Source organism: Echiichthys vipera (genome assembly GCF_963691815.1).
Source record: "Echiichthys vipera genome assembly, chromosome: 19".
NCBI lineage: Eukaryota > Metazoa > Chordata > Actinopteri > Perciformes > Trachinidae > Echiichthys > Echiichthys vipera.
The window spans coordinates 22,745,339-22,766,847 of NC_139844.1; the positions used below are offsets into that span (position 1 = coordinate 22,745,339).

Genomic DNA, 21,509 nt, shown 5'->3' on the forward strand with positions numbered 1-21,509 from the left:
TCCCAGCATGTCTCTCCTGTGTATATCTTACCCCAAGCAGTGCACTGTGTGGACTCCCCCCTGTGCTTGCAGCAGCACAGAGCCGCACTGACCACTTCATCTTGTGGGATAAACCAGTCTTTCAGTCTCCTCTAAGGCCCCGGGGGAGCGGCGCTGCAACTCCAAGACTGGAACCACAAAGGTTGAAACACTTCCACGGGTTACACATGGGGCTGCCTGTGCACTGCTTTAATATGGACTTTTTGGTTGATAAAGTCTCAGGCCAGAAGCCCATATCTCTGCTCAAGTCATGTCACTTACATGAAATGGATCTGCATTTGGAATATGAACACATTTTTTTAAATATAAAGCCGGTTGGGGTGTTATACATATAAGTGCTGTGAAAGTTTCAAAACACTTTAAACGAGCCGTCAGGACTCCAGTACACTTGTAATGTCCGAAATATACTTTACATAGGTAGAAAGTGACGCTCTAGTACTGTTATAGTCATTCCACGGCTGCAATATGGACTGCCTTCATATTACCTCTTTTTTGCAAAGCGCTTTACAATTTAGCTTAGTCACCTTTTGGCTACGGTCACCTATTCTGTGTCGACCAGGGTAGTAGAAGTGAATGAAGAGGGTTTCAGTCAATGTCTGTATGTTGTCACCTTTTTTCACTACTCTAGAGTTTGTAGGTCTGAGCTTATCATTCACACACACACACACACGCACACCCTTATGGAAACAAGCTACCATGCAAGGTGCTCACCACGGTGTATAATGTTGCAGAGAGCGCAGATGCGGAAGTTCTGGAAACGACCAACTGACCAATCAGAGCCGACTGGACTTTTTTTCAGGAGGTGGGCGAAAAGAGACAGGCGCTAAAAGAGAGCGTTTCTAACAGAGGGTGAATACGGGTATATTCAGACAGACAGTAAAGATAACAAGTTAAAGTGTTTAAACATATTCCAGTAGAAACCCCAAAATACTCTACAAGTGTGAACCTGAAAATGAGCATGATGTGGGACCTTTAAAACAAATGTTGTTCCTTGTTCACAGCAAGTGCTCTGTAGTAAATAAAAAGGCTGCCAAAAACACAGAGGGTAAGAGTCCTGTACGCACGCTGGCCATGAGGGCTTTCGATTTGACAGCGCTGTAATGTAGATCCTGCTGTGGCTCACTTAATACGGCTATTTTTAGGACCCTGAATGAAAGGTGATAGGCACTCTGTGGCCAACTGGCGTATTCATTTCACTGTCCAGAGTTCATCTGAGTGGAGATGATAAATTTGGTCATTGTGCTCTCATAATGTTGCAGAAACCCACTCGTTAATTATGCATGTGCTGGCCAATGGCAGTGCCTTCATTCTCCAGTTTAATTACTCACACTTGTAGTCTTGATTAGAGATTTTGCCTCCCAGGTGCTGTGGTGACGTGAAGCTGCAAAATGCTTCAGCGTGTGCACTTCTGCATACTTAATGCTATGGATGTGGATGCAAAGGTAAACAGAATACAGCCTTGTTTGCTTTAATACCATCTGGTTTGGAACAAGCCATTTCAGAGCTCATATTTGGGCATTTTGTCAGACCAGCGTGGATGTTGGCCAGAAACCTGTTCTAATAGTTAAACTTTTGGTCCCTGTCATCCAAAAGCTGCTTCTGTCTCTGCCAGACTGCTCAGTGCCCAGCAAAGGTCAATAGGAAGCTCGGTGAGGTAGTAGCATCCATCGAACTGCCTGTCTGCTCTGTCGGTTTTAGCATTTCTGTGTGTATAAGTATCAAATGGTCTGTTTAGTCCAACTCTTGACCATAGATGCAAACAATGATAATTTCCCAACTTGTTTATCTTGATATATCCCAAGTCAAGCAGAAATCATATAAATATAGTCCTTAAAGATGATCTGTCCTGATTTATTATTCAATTATTATAATTTTGTACATTTTTTAGTAAATGGTAATTACCATTCAATTGCAAACCTTTTTAATTGAAGCTACAGATAAATAAATAAATAAAATAGTATGTTTGATAAACATAGAATTTAAGGAGTGATCAGACCCAGTGTCATGATACCGTATCCAGCTATCTGGGTCAGTATTTTATCCCATATAGGTATCGGATTAGTGCATCCCAAATTCTACAGTGTTTCATGAAAAATTCCACCAAGTCAAGTGATTGTCTCTCAGGAGCAGCATCTCCTGCCCTCCCATCACATCAGGCTGTCCTCAGTCACTGCTTTTAGGTAATAACTATGAAAAGTAGCCTAATGCACTGCAATGGGGTGAATAGTGTGTGTATATATGTTCTTATCATGAATTTGATATTTATTTATGTAAAATATTCTGTGTTACACCCCAATCTAGGGGGGTAGGGGTGCTACATACAAATCTGAATGTGAAGAGCTGTTCCCTTCACATCTCACTCTCAATCGCAGTGAACATGGAAATGATCAACTCCAAACTAAAGAAACCTTGAATAAAGTGAAATTATATTATTCAGAATGAGCTAAGGCCAAAACAACAAACAAAACAGTCGAACTGATCAGAAATGCTGACTAAACCCTAACAAAAGAAATAATCAAACAAGAAGACGTTGACTAAACCTGACTCCTTAGGATACATAAGAAAAACAAGAGAAAACTGTGTGCAGCTTAACAAACAAGACATGACTACCAACTGTGTTCACTGATTAACACAGTAAACTAAGACACTAGGCGTTACAAAGTCTCACAATTTATCCAATAAAGTTTCAAACAAAGTATGAGGCTTATAGTATGACTCAGGGCTGGCTATTTCAGTGTTTCAATATTCTTAGCTTCAAGGAACTGCGTAACCTGTTTTGCAGTGTGACAGGGGGCATTGTCTTGCATTAAATTGCAGCTGACTGGGAGACAATTGCAGTGAAGGTATTGCATGTTGCCGAAGCAGGTTCACATCAACATTTGCATTCACTCTGCCACGTAGCTGTAGAAGAGGCCCAACTCCTGCTGCAGAAAACATCCCCCAAACCATGACCTGACGTTGCTAAAGTTCAATTTATTTGGGTCTGATGGGAATCATTACATTCGGCGTCAGACTGGGAACGACTGAACCCAAAGTGTGTAAAGAAGTCAGTTAAACTTGTCGGAGTTCAGATCTAAACCCCATAGAGAATCTCTGGAAAATCCTTGGTGACAAAGTAACGTCTAATAAACCCACTACAGTTACTGAACTGTGGAAGAGACTGAGGAAGAACGGACCAAGATCAAACCAGAGCAGTGTGAGAAACTAGTGATGTCCTGTGGGCGCAGATGTGCTGAAGTCATTCAAAGCTGTGGCCTCTGCACTTCCTGTTCATTTTTCAATCCTAGAGAAGAAAACATTGTTGAAATCTTCTCTTTTGACACGACGGTTACTGTTCTCTAACTTTGCTCACTGTTTTTTTCACAAAACAAAGGTTTTTGTTGAAGTGCCTTGGTTCTTAGTATAAAGTGTATATAAACAGTTTTTAACTCAACAAAAACGTTTGTCCTTGAACTTAATAAGCACCCACTGCTTGTCCCCCTTAATTTCCAGCACTGCCATATGGTCATCTGGTTTTTGGCCTTTCTGCCACAGCCACGTATTTGGGTTACAGCCTGCATGCATTGTTAAACACATTTCGAAACTCCCCACACTACATTCTTGGCAAAGTAGATATTGTGTCCCTTCATATTGCAATATCAATATTATTTCAATTTATTCTTTCGGGCTTAAATGGTTGTTGGCCAAGTTAACGCTCATTTTTTATAGCCGCACATTCACACAATGCTCACACACTCATTGCCACACATTCCACTTTACTTCTTGCTGGATTTCTACCACAGACAAGAGCTACACAGTCGTCTCTGGGTCTCCAAGGCTGCTGCTGTGACAGGCAGTGGATATTCTGTTCCCCAAACACTCACCACATATCAGGCAGGGTCATGGCCTGCTGGAGACCTATGTCTCTCACTGTTCCGGCCTGTGCCAATAGGGTTTTATGACACTCTCCTCTGGGAGGTGTTACCATGACATAAGGATTTCTCCACAGCTCACATGTCCAAGCACTCGTCAACCTCTCTACGAAACCTTACCAGCGCTTCTTAATCCCACGGATAAAACTTGTTAACAAAGCAACTTACACTTTCTGCAAGAGAAAAGAAAACTCAAGAAAAGGAGGGGCTGAGGTCGGGTTTGGAGGACAAGCGCTGCAACCTCGGAGCACTCATGGGATATTAGGCGGGGTTTCCAGCTCTGCTTTTCCACTGGAGCTTGTCTGCTTCGCCCCTCCGATCACGCTTCTCTTTTCTGGAACGTGTGCGTTGAGCCAGGAACTTGCCGAGCTGTCGGAGTGTCTTAGCTGGAATTTCAGTGGAAGTGAAGTCCGTTCCCCTTCAGTCGTTTGGCTTAGGGCTTGAAATTATAGAGTCTGTATCCGTAGCCCTTTTAGCGGTGCATCAATAGCATATATACCCACCAGGCGCTTGTGTTGTGTTTTCATTATGTTTGTCTGCCGTGCTGCCGGGGGTCAGTGTTAAGTGCTGGTGGCTGGCAGCATCCGCTCTCTTTTGTATTTTCAATTTTTAGTGCACAAACTGCCAGTCATGAACAGTCAACCACCAGTAATGGCCGACATTCGTCTTGTATAAAGTGATATTGCTTCCATGCAGATGGTGTCTGCAGATATGACATGTTTTTAAACTGCTGTATTTCTTTAAGAAGGAGGCAGGTGTTGTGAAGGGGTGGCACACATTGTTCTGTAGACTCGTGGAAAATAAAATCATCCATCAACACCCAACTTCATTTGGGTAAATAATTTTCTAGATTTCGAGTGGAGCAGCAGATGTTTTAGCGGTTTGAAAACATTCAGCAGTCAATTTTATTCAACTTAAAGGAATATTTCAGCCTCAAATGATCATTTGTATATCAATTACTCACCCCGTGTTACCTTGAGTTCTTGAAGAAGAAAGGGTTTTTCTTCTGAACAAAGAATCCCAGAACCAGAAAATTCTTTGTTTGTTATTCACCATGGAGGCGTGCAAGAATTCAAGGTAACACAGGGTAACTGATACAGAAATTATGTTTTCAAATGAGCCCGTCTGAATCAGCTTAGAGGCATTTTATTTTTTAGGAGCTGTGCTGCAGATCTTTCTCTAGTAATTTCTCTGACTCTTTAAATGGGACACTTACCATAATCGCGCCTCTAATTCACAATGATGTCTTTAAAACGCCACTTATTTTTCTTTTTAATGATCAAGAAATGCAACATTTTATACCTTCTACGATGCAGCGATTATGTCTAATCGCAGTATAAGTTCACATTTTTAAGTGTAAGCACAATAGATCCATATATATCACCTCGCTTCCTCTCTGTCTATTCACTACGCAGCCATCATACAGTACTGAATACGCACCTTCTCCATCTATGGCGCCACGCTGGAGCGCCACTCCATTTTAAGATGGCTGCCAAAAATGGCGTAGTGGTCCTTTTGTTTACTGGTGAGATGCTCTGCTATGTTCCAGTCTAATAGATTGGACACAGACGCTCCACGGTTCGGGCTTCAGCATTCAGCACCATTATGACGGAAGCCCAGAACAAATCCACTTCACATTTAGGCATCAGCGCGTTGTCATGGAAAAGAGATACCTCTATACAGTAAGTGAATAATGTTCGAAAAAAAATGAGATGTGTGCTTTTGTACACTCCTTAACACTGCTGGTCAGTTTCGGACCACACTTGGTCGGAGCTTTTGGGCGAAGCAGGAGGAGGAAGAAAAACTCAAAATGATCTGTCAAAGGCAATGATACGAGGCTATGTGATGGATGGGTTTGTCTTACTCTGCCTCTCAATCTTTCATTCTTCCGCTGCCATTTTTCCCCTCTTTCTTTTCTCGGAGGAAAGCCATTATTTCCATCACTCTCCACATTTCAGCCACATTCGCTGCATGTGTCCATGCCTGGCCGAAGGGAAGAAAAAGCCATTCTGTCCGAGTTGAATTTCATTTCCTCGCCCGCACATACTGTTTTTTTATGATTTGTTAGTGGTTTGGGATTACAATGTTAGTTTACGGGTGCGCGCGATATAGCGAGACACGGCAGTGACTGCAGTTATTGAAATTTTGATTATAATTAAATGTTTGTTCATGCATCTCCCCTGAGATAGCGGGGCTGACGATGGAGGTGTATTTTTTTTTTTCCTAATGCATTTAAATTAAACTGAAAGGCAGCTCCAGACTGGACCAACAGAAATCCAGGAACATTTATGGTCCACGCATTTGTAATAGATTAACTGATAAACAGGAAACAACTGTCCATTAACAGGCCTGATTACCCTGCCAGCTGAGTGATATCACACACCAGTGAATCTCCGCCCTGTGGTCTGTTATTTTCCTCTTGTGTGTAAAGAGCCTTGCCACCAGAGGAACACTGAACCTTTAAATGTAGAACATAATAAAGCAGTGTAGCACTGGCCTGCATCCTGTACATTGCTATCTCGCTGTGTCTGGCAGTTGTGCTAATGACATTTCACGAGATTAGCTTTTCACCGTGGTATTGTTACCGACCTGCTGGGTGTGTGTTTGTGAGAGCCCCTTTCTCTCTTTAAGGCCAAAGCACCCTCCCCCCAACCCATGTCTCTCTTTTCTTCTCCTTCTCCCACTTTTTCAAAACCTGCTTTGCTCTCACTACACCTCCTTCTATTTTCACCCAGACCTGTTATTAAATCTCATAGCAGTAAGTTGATTTGATCAGTGTGTGCTGAAACATTGTTTACCCCAATGGGACCTTGGTGTTATAGACATACTCATCCCTCTCTCTCCCTCTCTCTCCCTCGCTCTCTCTCTTGCTATTTTTCCCCGAGTCGAGCAATAAAGTAGTTTCTCTGGGGAAACTAAAGCCATATCTTAACTGGATGGGAGCACTATATATGTACAGGATTAGGTATACTGGCCCATACCACAAGCCCAATCGGTACAAAGAGCTGGAGCTTATGTCCATGGTGCTAGTTTTCTGTGGAAGCCTCCTGTCCTACCCAATGTTATTACAGGATGAACTGGTGCAATAACTCACCCAGACAATGGCTGGCTTGAAGAAAATGCAAAGGTAAACACAAAGCTGTGAGCGAACATTTTCTGTGTATTTGGATGTGGAAGTTGTGGGTGACTCAAAGCAATCACAGCCCTGAGCCCTGGATCGCCATGAGGTCCCTCCTGTACTATACAGTACAGTATGTACCCGCAGCAGATGGTGGCCAGTGGCAGGAGGCTCTCACAGGCACATTAATGCTGCCTGCTATTGTGAAATGGCAGAGCGCACATAATGACAGATGTCAGTATTTGCCATGTCCGAGAAATTGGCTGATGCGCCAGCTAGAATCAGACTGCTGTCTCCACTGGCCGGACGGACTAAATATTTAGGCCTGATGCATCTTGATTTTATCGTCCTCTCTTCAATTCATTGATTCTGACTTGTGTGCAGCAGTCAGAGGTTTGGGAAGAGGGGAAAGATCCTTCTAGTTTCGCTGTGGGTGCTCATTCGTATCAACACGTGTGATTGATGAGCAAATGGATGGATGCTTTACATTCTGAAAAGGGCTTAACAGGCCAAGTGGGATGCAAATGGAGGGCCAAACATTTTAGATTTGAAGTAGAGATCATGCATTGAGCTTCCAGTTTCTCAAATGTTCTTTGTCTTATGAGGCGTCGTTTACAAGTCATCTGGGCTTCGAGAACTTCTATCAGGAACATTAAAGGTCCCATTTTATGCTCGTTTTCAGCTTCATACTTGTATTTTGGGTTTCTAATAGAACATGTTACATGCTTAAGTGTTCAAAAAACACAATATTTTTGGTCTAAATATACCTGTTTTCACCCTCTGCCTGAAACGCTCCATTTTAGTGCCTGTCCCTTTAAGACCCACTCCTGAAAAACCCCAGTCTGCTCTGATTGGCTTGAAGAAAATATATGCACACCTTTTCAAAAGTAGTTCTCAAAACGAGGATGGAGACGTTCAGATTGGTGGTGAAATATTCTAATGATGCATGACATTGGAGGAAGGAACCGAGAGAAGGAAGAGAAGGAGAGACACATTTGAATGGCTTGCTGAATCCCATGTTTGTGGGTTGGTAGGCCACCAGATACCCAAATGTATGTGCACAATTAGGCGTGTGCGGTATGAACGGTATAGAGAATACACTGGTAGGAATTTGCGCTACAGTATAGATGCTGACTCTACCATGTAACCTGCAGAGCAGCTCTGATGTCACCACACAATGCGTGTGCATCCAACCCATAAGGAAATATTTACTGGCTTTTTGAGTAGAAACCTCAGTGTAAAAGTAATTCCTGGCCGATGTTGACTTTTTTTATTTCCTTCACATCTCAGCGCGACAAATACCGGCACGATGGGATGCTCTACGGAGTTCCTATAGGCGCGCGGCCACAACGCTCCGCACGCTCCTGCTACGCTCTTCTTTGCGTGCTACTGCATCGCTCCTCTCCCTAACAGCTCTGTTTGGCGCTTGTTGTTCACCACCACAATGTTTTTTTCTACTTTGGAAAAAACAAAAGGTTGACACAGAAAACTGCCAATTCAACAGCCTGTGTGTTTACTCTGAAGCTAAAATCTTAATTGGTAAAGTATCTAGTAACTTAAGTTATCCGATCAATGTAGTGGAGTAAAAAATAGAATATTGAATGAATTGTAGGGGAGTAGATGTATAAAGTAGCACCAAAAGAAAATACTCAAGTAAAAAACAAGAGCCTCAAACTTGTACTTTAAGATAAATAGGTCTATACATGAATATAATACGGTTACCGTCAATGCTTCAAATATTACTGTGAAACTATGCACAAGCACTGAAAAAGTGAATTTTTCATGATATGTCTCCTTTAATAATCTTCTTCTATACACCTAAGAATGGATCAATTAAGCGACAAAGTATTTTCACAGATTAATGGATAATGAAAATAAGCCCTTTTCAGCACATAGTTGCCTGTGTGCATTGTGTGCAGTCATTAAACTCAACCGGTTAAAAAGAACACATTTGATGTGTCTGTGCAGATTTATGATGTGTAAAGGTATGCATCTGTGTTTAAATGGGATTGCACCTTTATGTGTGTGTCTGTGCAAGTGCCACATTCCACGTTTACAGTATGTGGTCCATATGCATGGATGCAGCGTACCGTAAAACAAAACAAAAAAAACCTCTCCCCAGCCAGCAGGACAGCAAACACAGAATGGCTTGGCACGACTCAAAAATTATTTATCTGGCTCCCCTCCTCCTCTCCAGCATGGTTTTTGTCGAGTCACAGGAAACCATCTGCTGCCCGGTGATAATGGGCGGCCAGGGAGGAGGTGACTGAAAATAGGAAGAGCAAATAAAATTGAGAGAAAATGACAGGCGCTGTCCCAGAACTTCCAGTACCTTCCTGCCTACCTCCAGCAAGTCTGCCATCTTAATAAACATCCTGTCTGAAAATGTCCTGGCTGCTGTGTGTGTGAGTGTGAGAACCTGCTGTGTGTGCCTACATGCCTGTATTCCCTGTGTGCGTGCGTGCGTGTGCGTGTGCGTGTGTGTGTGTGCGTGTGTGTGTGAGTGTGAGAACCTGCTGTGTGTGCCTACATGCTTTTATTTCCTGTGTGCGTGTGTGTGTGTGTGTGTGTGTGTGTGTGTGTGTGTGTGTGTGTGTGTGTGTGTGCGTGTGTGTGTGAGTATGAGAACCTGCTGTGTGTGCCTACATGCCTGTATTTCCTGTGTGCGTGTGTGTGTGCGTGTCATGTGCGTGTTCGTGTTTGTGTGCGTGTGCGTGTTCGTGTGTGTGTGTGCGCGTGCGTGTGTACGTGTGTGCGAGTGCGTGCGTGCGTGTGCACGTGTGCACGTGTGTTTCCCATCTAACCTTGATCATTTTCAAGTCAGGATTGTTCCTGAGCCTGGCTGATATGCTGTCAATGCGATGCCGCTGACTAAGAACCTTTATTTCTTCTTCTTCTTCTCCATTTTTCCTGGTGCACTCAAACTGTGACAGATGAATTGCCTGTTAGCAGAAGACATTTTTCCTGTTTTTCCCCCTCTGTTTTGGGTAAATGGATAGAAGAATTAATGGGAGAATATTATGAGGTAGGTGCAAGGCTAAAGGGAAGAGTCAACGCTGCGAGTTAATGAGGAGTTGCCTGTATATAGGGGAAGGTAAAACAATGCTGGGGAGGAATACAGTAAAGCACACAGAGCAAAGGATGGAAAAATCTCATTAAAACAAATAGCGGGCTACAGAAAGCAACTCCTCACCTTGAAAACGGTCCAGATTTTCCCTTCCCCGAGTCTCCAGGGCTCTTGGATGGAATTGAGCGCTTAGGGCATTCTCTGAGTAAACCATTTCAGTTTTCTCTTGTCTGAAGTCGACAGGTTGAGCCAGACAAAAAGAACCTGACAGTCTGTCTCCCCCTAAACCCGGCTTCATTCCCTCACTCCATCACGGTTTTCTACTTTGCCTTGAGATGTTTCCCTTTGCTGTTGTTTTTTTTTCTTCTTCTTCTTCTTTCTTTTGCCCGCAGCATTTACAAACTGTCAGATAACTTTCAGTATGAATTTATCGAGAAGGTGACACTCACTGAAGTTGTTTATTACAGAGCAGATGTTGTGCTGCATCGAAACCATGTAATGTCTTTAGGTGTTAAAGGCCCCGTAAAGCTGCGATGAATCCATCTTTAAGCAGGCAGGGATCGATCCGGTATGTAAAGCCGCACATTAATTGACTGTGAACCCAATTGTGTGGATTGCATTTTTGTCGCCAAGCGGTCAGCCCCTCTGTGCTTTGTCTTGCTTTGTCGACACAGAGCTGTTGGAATGCACGATGGCGTGCTTGATAAAGTGGACGCCGGGTCAGGGAGGATAATGGAATTGAGGAATGGAGGGAGGGATGGAGGGATCAGCTCGGAGGGCAAGGAGGCGAATGGTGACCAGGTCTTTTCTATTAACTTACGAGGTTTGCTGGGGCGAGCAGGGGAATCGGGCTTGGCTCTGCCCTGGATCTCCCTGCCTGGTTGTTAGACCGAGCGTCTACGCTGCAGACAGGGAGAGGCGAATATTGCTCAGGGGTCCAGTGGTGATTGACCCGGCGTTTTCATCAGCCTGGGCTTGCCTGATAACATTTCTTACTCCCCTACCAGAGCGGAATATTACAGTGGTGGTTGCAGAGAGAGGCTTAGGGAACTTTAAGTTTGGTTTGTTGGAGTTGCAGTGGATGTACCCCCCCGTACACACATTGATGCCTACCTTTTTTATTTTCCTTTACGAAATTCATCTTTTTCTCATGTCTCTCTATCCCTGCAAAAGGATTCCTCTCTGTTTACTCCATTTGTGGTATTTGCGTTCAGAATTCTATTATCTCACTTGACTGAACACAATGTTTAATTCACTGCAAAATTAAGATATACAAAGTCTCGGGGGGGAAGGTCTAAATTTGAATGTAGCCCACACTAGAACGTTAATTGTTATTAGTATATAAAAAGCAAAATACTGGTCTTTTCTCCAACGGCTCTAGACGCCATGAAACAAGACCCAGCCCCCCACCCCCACTTTTTTTGTTCCCATTATATATAGGCTGTAATCAGCACTCACTCACTGCTAATTATATACCATGCTCCTTCCTCACCACTCACTTCAAGACCTTGAAAAAACAGTCTGATAGTTGTAATTTGTGGCTATATTCATTCAAGCTATAAAATGAAATAGCGTATTTAAATAGCGCTTGATGAAATCTATTTAATGGTCATTTACAAATAAGATGCGCTGAATGCGATCTAAATATCAAGAGGCACGGCGTGGTTTGGTTCTAATTCATGCACCTTGTTTTTTTCCACATGCTGCTCTGATCAGTGTTGTTGTTTTTTTATTATTGTGCTGCAGGTCTCCGGTCTGTCTCCCGGAGACAGCCAGACCCCAGGACTGCTGCTGGCTCCAGGGGTGAGGTGGGGGCAGACGCCCATCAACCAGCTCACACCCTGGGATACAGATGAGCCCCCAGCCAAGCAACATCGAGACAGCGAGCCCACCGGTAATGAATCACACACACAGCATTCACACACACATGCATATGTACTGGCAGACGCATGCACCGGTTCAACCTGATGTAAGTTTCTCATCATCCGTAAGCCTGCAAAAAGCAGATGTATGCATGCACACGGAGCACTCACTTTCACACACACTTATGTGCTATACCCCAGACGGCTCTGGCCAGCTACACTAGCATCCAATGCTAATGAGACATCTTGGCTTTCTTGCCCTACATAAAATACATGCTTGCCTTCACAGCATGCATACTTTACATACACAGTCATGCATAATTAACATTCACAAACATCATCTTCACATAAACCAGCACAAGTATGCATATAATTATAGAAATGTCAGTGTGATATCAAGAAGTTTAAAAATGTATAAATCCATACTGTACCTTCACAAGCCCTCCACTCCCCCACTACCTTCACTTTGCTCTCATTTTATTGTCCTTGTTAATGTTATTGTGTCACTAACTGAAGCCGATTTAGTCTAAATTAAACCGACGTAGCAAAGTCCTCCAAATGATCTCCACCAGGTCTAATTTAAGTGTCAACCTTATTCTATTCATGCCCTTTTTATAACGCCTACAGAACAATAGTGGCACAGCAGCGCAGTGTGCAGACCTGACATTAACGAGTTAAGCCAATGTTGAAGTTTTTTTTACTCTTATTGTAATGAACTCACCCAGAATGGCTCTGCCCTAGAGCAGTTAATTTCCTTCCATTGCTCTGCTGGCCTCTGCCTCCTGCTCATCTCAAATGTGTCTCATTTAAGAATAATACTGGCAAAGAGCTTGTTCCAGTGGAAATTCCAGCTCAACAAATCCAAATTGTAGACAGCTGCTACTCTGTGGTAGCAAAGCATCATGCTGAAATCATGTTTCGGCCCCTGCTAGTGCCAGTACAACTCACCTCCTAATTATAATCTGTATATTTCACATATAGATTATGTCATGGATTATTAATAAGTTTGGGTGTAAGGCACCCAAGAGGGATGTTTCTGTAGGAGAAACCATTGGACGTACTTAAGGATGCAGTTGTTATAGGAGAGTATGGCGCTCCTCGGTGGTGAGTCCCCCCTGCTGTGTGACCACAGCCTCCTGCTGTGCACTGAGGGTCACGCTGAATTGGCCATGACGTTCTGGAGATCTTATCATTGTGTGGAAGTGAACAAGGCTTCGACCCCCCCTTCCCACAACCACAGCTCCCACACCCACACTTCAGCTTGGAGTTAAGCGTGATTGAGAGTGAGATGTCACAGACCCAGCACACTGTCACATATGACACTCAAATCTGAGCATAGTGTTGCATATTGATTTGTGTGTGTGCGCTATTTCAAACTGTGACTGGCGTTTGCAACGAAGCCAGCTCCTCTCCTCACTTCACTGAACTGTGTTGCCAGAGACTTCTCTGCCAACTGTGCCAGAATTAATCAACGGTTTCTTTCAACTGAGACTTCACTGTTGTGTCTGTTAAACAAAGTTTGTCTTTGAAAAAGAAGTTTTGTGTCAACTTAAGTTTCTTTGTACGAAAATAGTTCTTTTTTTGATCCCATAATTTAGACTTACTGTAAGCGAACTGTGGAATAAATAATAAATAAATAGTAATTGGAGCTTTTAAAAAACGGAACACGGCACTTTTAAAGGCACATTTTCTGAATGTGGGCTGTGCCCATTTCCATGTGGATCAGGCATTAGCGTGGAAACCACACGAAGCTGCCAAACTCATGTGTTCATTTGTTCTGGCAGATAGGTCTGGCCCCTCTCCCATACAGACAGTCTGCGGGGCTGTTCAGCACAGTTTTTCAGGCTCACGAAACTCAGATCAAACTGTCAAACTAGGCAGCGCTGATCAAATACGACTCTATTATGTTACTGTATTGCCCATTTCTTGCATAAAAATGTCTTCAGAAGCACATTTAATGAAGTGTTTAGCTGTAATCACTGTTGTGTCATTGCTGTGATTGGTTGCAGGTCATGTTTCACAGCTTTGATTGGTTGTAGGTCTATCCAATTGTGTGAAGTAGAATTTTGGTCTGCACAGTAAACACCCCTTGGAAATTGAAAATTAACTGACAGGGTCCAGATTAATACGCATATGCGATTAGTCTGGTGATGCCAAGCTACATCTCCATACTTTCACAGTATTTATATAGCACATCAGCCTACTTTAAATCTTAATATTAATGCAGCTGCTACACTTTGTTCAGCAATGGTTATGAATATAGGTCACTTTGAGGTCATGATAAAGCAATTCTTTTGCTAATTAATTATATATTTTGCTCGTAAAATATTGAAGAAATAGTTCAGGACTAGAACAAAGAATTCGGGGACAGATACAATGTATATATGGAGGTTTTTTAATAGAACAGCATTAAAGTCATAAAACTTTATAAGATGTTGAATTGTTATACTAACCCATTTGATTAAAATCCTTTATCAAGATGAGCTACGAAAGAAGGGAAATGAAATATAGCGTTGATGTCGTTAAGCTCAATGGCATGTGAATTACGAACGGAAGTGGCCTCTTCTCTTTCTCTTCTTCTCACTCTCTGTCTTTATCTACGCCTCACTCGCCAGCCTTCTCAGCCCGGACTATTATATCAGCAGGGCCAGTATTATGAATAATGTGGGCTTTTTTCATGCTGTGATTTAGCCTTTGGCCCCTTGGCAGAGCGCTAGGCTATTTTTGGAGCTTGGACCACGGCAGGAGGAGCTAGAGATGAGGAGCAAATGAGTGAGGAAAGGAGGCAGCGTTCAGGGCCAATATGGCTGCATCTTCCCAGCACATCCTCAGCATCTAACGCCAGGGTAGAGAAATGATTGGCTCTGAGTGTGGGGGTAAACACAGACTCCTACACAGATAATGGTGTCGACTGCCACCCGCGTGTATGCTTTCACATTCAAAGAAGCATTTGTTCATCTTGTTGCTGAGTAAATCTTTTAATCTTATTATGATGTTGATCCTGTGCACAGATCTGTGCATCGCTTCGGATACTTTTTTTGTTTGATATTAAGTCTTAAGTCAAAAGCAAACTTGGACTGAAGCGGAGCAGCGCACTGACAGTTGTGGTGGAGAGGAACAGACTCAAGCTGGAATCTGTGTTCTCATGCTGTTTTCTGTCTCTGTTTGATCATTCAATACCAGACATGAAATCACTCTGCCTGTGTTTTCGGCTCTTTCTATGACTTACCAAAATTCCCTAAATAAGTCTCCCGTATGGGTATAGATTTAACTCTAACTTCCACATGGTTTTCCATCTGGATATACAATTCATAAACATCTTTGTTTTACCTATTCTGTCTATCTCTTTGTCTGAAGGTCCTACCTGGGCTGCACCAGTGGCAGCTGTAAGCCAGCCCAGCCTCCTGCCCCACTCCTACGGCCTCCCCCAGCCGCCCTCCTTCAGCCACAGTGTGACTGCACAGTCACCTATCATAGGAGTAACCCCATCCATCCAGGCACCAGTACCCCCGCAACACCCTCTCATGACAGCCCACTTCCAGCTGAATCCACAGTCCACCCAGCAGACACCCTCTATGGTGCTGAGCATGCCCAGTCAGTCTCCGTACCCCTCTGCCCAGCCCACAGTCGCACAGTCCGCCCTCGCTGCCCAAGCCAACCACGTGGTTCATCCAAACCCTCACAGCGTGATTGGAAACGGCCACTTAACCTCTCACCCCGGCCTCATCCAGCACCCCGCTTTGCCTCTGACCAATGGACAGGCAGCTGCAGCTGCAGCGCAGGCCCAGTCCACAGCCGGAGACAATCAGGATGGTCTAAACGGGCTGCAAATGCTGCGGACAGTCGGGAGTGGGAAGTACGAGTTCAGTGACCCAGGACATCCTAAAGGTAAGCACAGACAGTCTCAGGTGGTTCTGTGCACGCAGATTTTCTATGTTTTTTTTAGAATCTCTCTCTTCCAGATCTGGAAACTGTCATGACTATCTTTGAAAGCCTAAATCAAAGCAGATTTGCTCAGCTGGCAACCTAAGCTCAGAAGGGAATCCAGGGAGGTGTTGGGTATTAAATCAATGTACTTTTAGCTCTCTATTCCTTTTGACCTCCCCTTATTCAGGGCCATGCTGGAATGAATCGCATGGGCCTCTGCCCTCTGTTTGTATACCAGAGCAGTTTCGGATGCCAACAGTCATAAACAAAGCGGGAAACACTCAAGCAAGGGGTTGTTAAAAAACAACTTGCAAAACAGAGCCAATTCAAAGCTGTTCCAAGGTCGCAGAGAACGGAGGTGCACCTAAAGCAGAAGTGAGGTGGCTCCCTCTAAAAACCTTTTAATACTGCCTACAGTGGATTCTTTGGAGAGAACATGTACTGATCTCAGGCTCCCAGCAGCACCAGCATCTGTGCTGTTGTGCACTGAAATTGTTTAAAGGTGTCAGATTTATCCTTCCACCGCTCTTGGTTGCAATACTCACCAGGGCTACCAAACAGACGGCAGGAAGAGCTTTCACTCCCCGCCCTTGCATCTCTCTTGAAATCGTTTGAAGCCTTGTTGACTATTTGCGCTGCGGTTGTGAAGGTGCTTCACAGCTCCGGCTCATGCCTGAGTCTGCGAGCCATAAATTGGTGTTTGGTTTAACCTTGGAGTTTATGACGCAGAGCACTCGAAACAGATGTTCGCAATTCCCCGACCAATTTTCACATTTAATGAAGCTTTTAATTTAGGTTTAGATTGTTTTCTTTTTCCCCGACTCATTTTGATCAATAAAATGTGTGCAAATGAACTTGTAGATTGCAAAAAAGCAATTATTTTGGGGGACTGCCTGTGATACATAGAAATGAGACTGCAGGTAGAATTGGAAATGGATAATTAGACGGGCTCGTCGGCTCGGTCCGGCCTCTATCCAATGACAGCCTTTTAGCTTCTTTGTTGGCTAGACCGTCGCGATCCATTAACCACGTGCGTGTCGAACTGTATTGACCTTTTTCTAGCAGGCCAAAGAAGCTAGGGTTGGATTGAAATGACAGTATTTATACAGAGTCATTTTACATGGGGGAGGGGGGCACTGTAGGATTGTTAAAATTCTAAAAACACCGTCGCTGTGATTCATGTTATGATAAAGTTAATGTATTCAGCTTGTATGGGTACAGTTTGTCAGCTGCTGTATTTCAGTGGCAGAAGGGAAAGCATCCCTGTGTCAATTTCTAGACACAATATACACTTGAAATCCTGTGTAGGCTTCTATGAAGGTCAGGCTGCAAATCGAGGCACTTAATTCTCACATCACATCTGAATCTCGTCTTCTTCCCTGCTTGCTATTGCATATACAGTACATCAGTAAGGGTAATGTCACAAGAACGGTGAAAATGAACCAGTAAATTAGCGGAGTGGCGATGGCAGACCTCTCCCCTGACGGCGATACTTAACTTAGCAGCTGTAATCACAACAACACCACCCCGATTGCCCTGCCCCTTAAGACACAGCCCACTGCTGTCCTTCTGTCGGTGCTGTTCTGTCTTTCTGATTAACTTATTCTGTCACTTCCTGTGTCTTGCCATGCTCCCCTTCTCTATGCTTTCTCGCCCACTCCAAGAGGTTACAAAATCCCAAGCTCCCACTGGTCTTACGCATTCTGTTTTAAATCAATTAACACTGCATTTCAATGTGGGAAGTTTGCATACGGTCCTGCTGTAGCAGCATAGTGGTAAAATATGTGGGGTAAACTCTAGCGACCTGCAATCTGGCTCGCTTCTGTTACAATTATCTTAACCTGCTGTTGACATTTTCCCTTTCTGCTTGGACAAAAAAAATAGAAGTAGTTTGTGAAAAGAAAGCAAAGCAGCTACAGGTTAAAGGTCAGGGTCTCTCTGCAGACCTCTGACGGCTGAGGGGAGGATAAGAAGGTTGGCAAATTTGATCCAAGGTCCAATCTTGCATACAACTAGGTGGCAAATGTAGTCCCAGTATCCACTCAGAATGATAGGCACGATGTTTTTCTTGTTCTCCCCGCAAACAAGCACAAATTATCGTTAAAAGTACAATAAAAACCATCATATACAGCTAGCACACACACACACACACACACACACACACACACACACACACACACACACACACACACACACACACACACACACAAAAACTGGACACCGGTTCACTCATGCAGGGTGAACCTAGTCGAGGCTTCTGGGGTAAAAGCCAGAAAAGGGGAATTAATAGGATTCACACTGTGCCACTGACTGATAAGGGAGACTTTGCATGAATAGCTGATGAATTATCCTGACTGAGGTCCCAAAAACATGGCATCCCTAGCAAATTTGGGCTTTTAGTTAGAATGTGTCACTATTCTGGTGGCCATTTAAACGACCCATATTATGCTCATTTTAAGGTTCATACTTCTTATGTACATGTTTGCATACTTCACTGTTGAAAAACACATTATTAGACTGTATATAAAGATGGACGGCACGTCTACACTTCAATAATCAATGAATCCCAAGTGATACAAATCATCCCTATATGTGTGGCGCCATGTTGGGATTTTGCAACCAGAGTCTGCATAGCAGTGATCGTACAGTGGAGCAGTGTCCTCGAAGTCACACCCACACACCCGCCTGACCAATCGCGAGTCAATCACAGCTGTCAATCATCATGACGTTTCACCCAGTTTTTATAGCATTGAGTAACTCATTAAACAAATTATTTTTGAAAAAATTAACACACAATTAACATCAGCATAAAAACCTAACATCTAACATTACATAAACTATCTTTGGGACAAATCTATTAAACCTGTACCTCAACTTTTTTTATTTGCGTCCATGTCCCATCCGCTTACATGGAGGCTTGGAGGTTTGGATTTATGACATATACTGCTGCTAATCACCAGGGGGCAATCACAATGTTTTGGCTTGGCACTTTCAGAGAGCAGTCAAGCCTTCCATCTTTGTATACAGTGAAATTACCTGTTATCACCCTGTCTGACACACCCCCTTTTAGTGCCTGTTTTTTTAAGCCCCCCCCCCCCCCCCCCCCCCCACCGAAAAAGCCCAGGGTTCATTTAAATATCTCTCTTCTATCCTCTATCCTCTATCTCTTGGCCCTAAAATCGTTTGAGACCCGTCAAGTTGAAGGACATCTCAATTGCTTGAATGCGCCCGGAGGAGCCGAGGAGATTGCTATACGCGTAGTGACCAAAGGCTCGTTTAAAGGAGAATACGGTCTGTGTGCATTTCTCTGTGGACACGTACACAGTATTTAAATAGCACCTCGACCTGCTTTATATCATAAAAAGACATGGAAATCTAACTTTTTACTATATAGGACCTTTAAATAATGAGAGACTATGCTGTCATTTTTACTTGAAATGGGTTTTCCGAGGTGATTATCGGGCAAACAGTTGAAATACAAAGCAGCTACTTAAGCGATTGTTGCTGCACTAAGAAGAAAAAAAGCTCGCGCCTCTGGACACAATGCTTGTAAGCGCTGATGTGCAGGGGAGGTTTTGTGGCTTTTTGATGGCAAAGGCCTGGATCGTGGAGTAGCTGACAGAGCTCTTCCTCCTTAATCCAGCCGCACAACAGCCCGCCGTGCGAGCGTGTGCGTGTGTGTACAAATGTGTGTGCGGTTGCTCGCCTGCACAACTTCTTGGGTGTGACTGCATGGATGTTTTGTCAGATGTCAGCCTCGCAGCCTTAAAGCCAAACACCACAGTGACAGAAATCACACTCCGTGTTTGATTTGGCTTTGCCTTCAAAGGGAGCAATTTGTCTTCGCTCTGCATCAGTGGGCACATCAACAACTGTGTGCTCCTCTCTCTGTGTGGGTGTATGTGTGCCTCTTTGTGTGTGTCTGTAAAGGTATTTGTCTGTTTTCAGTATATAGTGCGCGTGTTTGTCTACGCCATATGTCTGTGCGCCTGAGTTTGTGCAAAGATTCACACAGAGCAGCAGCTTGAAGGCAGCTTTAACCTCATCACCTGCTGAGATATGCCAGTCACCAGGCTGTGATCTGCCTACCTGGTTTCTCCATCCGCAGCAGGGCTTTTCAAAATACCTGCCCGTCATAGTGTACGAATCAAACTCCCCACCTTGTTGTCGATTGTTAATTTCCTCCGCACCACCCACTCCTCTTTCATTTTTTCATTGTCTACTCAAAAAGAGAAGCTTTCGAGAGAAGCACTTAAATAACCTATCCTCATCTGTAGCTCGAGCCACACAGCTTTCTGTGAAATGCAGGAATACAGGATGACTAGCAGTGTTGTTAAAAAAAGGGCAGTGGAAAAACAACAAAAGAACGAGACACAGAGGGAGGTGAGAGAAGAGGAGATGGCTACAGAGAGAGGGTGGGCATGAGAGAGGGAGATGCTGAGAGCGGAGTCGGTGTGTGTCTATTGACCAAGTCATTAAAATCGATGGCTGTCCTGATGAATATCCGCCGAGGGGAGCTAGTGCCGAGCTCAGCAGGGACCGGCGCTCTCACTGCCAAACATGATTGAGCACCATTTAAAGGCAGCTCACGAGTGCAAAACACATTAATATCAAAAGGAAGTTATTACTTCCACATATCCGAGCCTGTTTTAAAGGTTACCACTCAAATCTGGTTTTTGATATTGTTTTCCCAGCTTAGCATGAACTGAGAACCGAGACGACTGTCGGTTGCTGCGTCGTGTCCCTGCGGCACACTGTGACGCTGATGGAAATGCTGTTTTTGTTAGTCAAAGCCTAAAAGTAAGGAGCAAATGAAGCACAGTGGCTACATGTGTTGGAAATGGTAGTTCAGATTGAAGTTTAGGGTCAGAGACAGATTTGTCGGGTAACCTGCTGGCTTACCGAGCATTAGCCGCGGCTCCTTGCCTCTTTTTCATGTCAAGCATATTTTTAATGCTTTCTTCCACCTCACTGACCTTTACCCATCCTGTTCTCTTCCCCCTCGCTCACACACACACACACACACACACATGCACGCCAGTAGAGATGCGCATATGCATACAGACGATCACACGCATAGATGCACACATAACAAGGACAAAGCAAACACACACCACTATTAAAGCGTGATGCACATAGACGCGGCCCTTCTCCAGCAACACCCAGCCTCCTCTCTGCCCAGGAAGTTCATCTTCCAGTCAACTCACATCAGCCATCATCTGGGGACCAAGCAGCTCTGGAGCTGCTAGTGAATGCAATTAAGATGCCTTACTGAGTTAAGATCAATGTTTTACTTTACTACAGCGAGACCAGCGCAGCCTCACATCCAGTGCAGACTCACCTTCCCTCTGCTGTGACCATTTCATCTACCTTATCTGTGTTGTTCAAACTCAATAAGATTTTAATTATGTATTCACTTTTGTTTACTTTTGCACAAAGCATATTGGCACCCCGGCATTACTGTCAACATGCGTGTTGGTTCTTTGCACATTATCGCTAGGATATAACCTGTAAGTGCGGGGATTATAGATGACCAAATCAGTAAAATGGTGACTGTTGAATGTGCAAGGCCAAGTTGTATGTGC

At 43.9% G+C, this 21,509-nt stretch overlaps 1 protein-coding gene across 4 annotated transcripts in view; it reads left to right on the forward strand.

Moving 5' to 3' along the window:
- Positions 1–21,509, forward strand: part of klhl29 (kelch like family member 29) — a 230,841-nt gene that overhangs the window by 106,169 nt on the left and 103,163 nt on the right. For all 4 annotated transcript variants that reach the window (XM_083934650.1, XM_083934649.1, XM_083934652.1 and 1 more), the window contains exons 4-5: positions 11,882–12,029; positions 15,355–15,885. In XM_083934650.1, the coding sequence (XP_083790776.1) occupies positions 11,882–12,029; positions 15,355–15,885 (679 nt within the window). The remainder of the gene's footprint in view (positions 1–11,881; positions 12,030–15,354; positions 15,886–21,509) is intronic.